The 1,489-nt window shown below is 43.7% G+C and overlaps 1 protein-coding gene across 1 annotated transcript; it reads left to right on the forward strand.

Moving 5' to 3' along the window:
- The first annotated feature begins 773 nt into the window (after positions 1–773).
- LOC117115652 (E3 ubiquitin-protein ligase XIAP-like) lies at positions 774–1,451 on the forward strand. Its single transcript, XM_033259546.1, has one exon. The coding sequence runs from the start codon at positions 774–776 to the stop codon at positions 1,449–1,451; it is 678 nt and encodes a 225-aa protein (XP_033115437.1).
- The last annotated feature ends 38 nt before the right edge of the window (positions 1,452–1,489 follow it).

A 1,489-nucleotide genomic window follows, 5' to 3' on the forward strand; every position in this document is an offset into this window, starting at 1 on the left:
TGTTTCCTATCCCGTTCTTACAATAAGTTTTCGGACGGTATTCGTACGTACTTGGGCAAACTGTATGGAAGAAGAATAAAACGGAAAATTATTTAATATTATTTAGTTATAAATTCTTGTAACGAAAATCGTTATAAATTCCTTTGTGGCATCGTACTTACATGTTAAGATCTAAACCCTTTTCATCGCAATCATCTTCGTGACGATCCAAGTACTTTGGTTACATTTCCGTTTTGCAAAATCGGCATCTTCTTAAGGCAGGACCGTTGTAGTTTCTTCTGCATTTAATCAAATGTTGAATATACTTCGTCCTTTTTACTGTGTGGCTAACGTCGTAAGGACAAGTCAAGTGAGTAGGATCCATCGTTGCTTCGTTGCTGTTGCCTCTTGTCTTGTCTTGATCGACTGAATGTTTTGCTGCTGCCTCAGAGCGATTGATAGTTGCTTCAGAGAGATTCCGACATTCGTACGGTTTGAGGTACACTTCCCGACGATCTCTTTTATATGCTTCGATCGAGAGACCATAACGTCATCGGTCATAAAATCTCAGAAATCCTTAACGTGATCTAATTTAAATATTCACGTGTGCGATCGGGACCCTCATGACGTCATGACTCCTTGGCCTACCACCTTCGTTCGAAACCGATGACGTGATGGTCGGTTTCTCGGACAGATGACGTAACGACTCGAAAGGATATATATATATCTGTCTCTTATACACATCTAGACATTATGCTTTCGGATGTCACGAGTATCCGATCGAGACAACAGAGATGGTGTCAATTCTTGCAATAACGGTGGATGGTGTACCGATGCATGTAGACATACGAGAGGAATCTGGTCTGGAACTGTCTCTCGACAAGGAATCGATCGAGAAATTTCAGATATACGCCGACTTCGTCCTTCGTCGTGCCGACGAACTGACAGCAACCTTATCTAAATGCAGACGTAAGTTGGAAGATAACAAAATGCTGAATACACGAGGACGTAAGTCGCATAAGGCGCGTCTTGCAGATCGTGTCGATCGGGTGACCGGTGAAGTAAAGGATATGTGTTTGCAAGATGCTCGCGTCGACATACGTTTGCGAAAATGTAAACATTACCAGACGAAGGAAGGAGCAGAAGGGGAAAGTGTGATGAACTCGATCAGGGCGTTGATGGAATACCGAAAAGGTATGTCGAACGTGAACGAGTGGCGTGAACAATATAAGAAAGTGACCGAAGCTATGGACGAGATTCTCTGCATACCTAGGGAGGAATTGTCCGAGGAGAACACATGTTGCATATGCTGCGAGGCGCCCGTATCCATACTGACGAAACCGTGCAATCACATGATGTCGTGCGAGACTTGTGCGCACCTCACCACGAAGTGCTACGTGTGCAGGGCAAGGATCGAGCAGCGACTGAGGAGATGCGAAGTTGAAGAGGGGACGAAAGTTTTCAAATGTTGAACCACTTTTGTGTTAATTTTCTGATTTGAGAATTGATA

Source organism: Anneissia japonica, unplaced genomic scaffold, assembly GCF_011630105.1.
Source record: "Anneissia japonica isolate Jap-2015-1 unplaced genomic scaffold, ASM1163010v1 scaffold82712_len2158_cov157, whole genome shotgun sequence".
Classification (NCBI taxonomy): Eukaryota; Metazoa; Echinodermata; class Crinoidea; order Comatulida; family Comatulidae; genus Anneissia; species Anneissia japonica.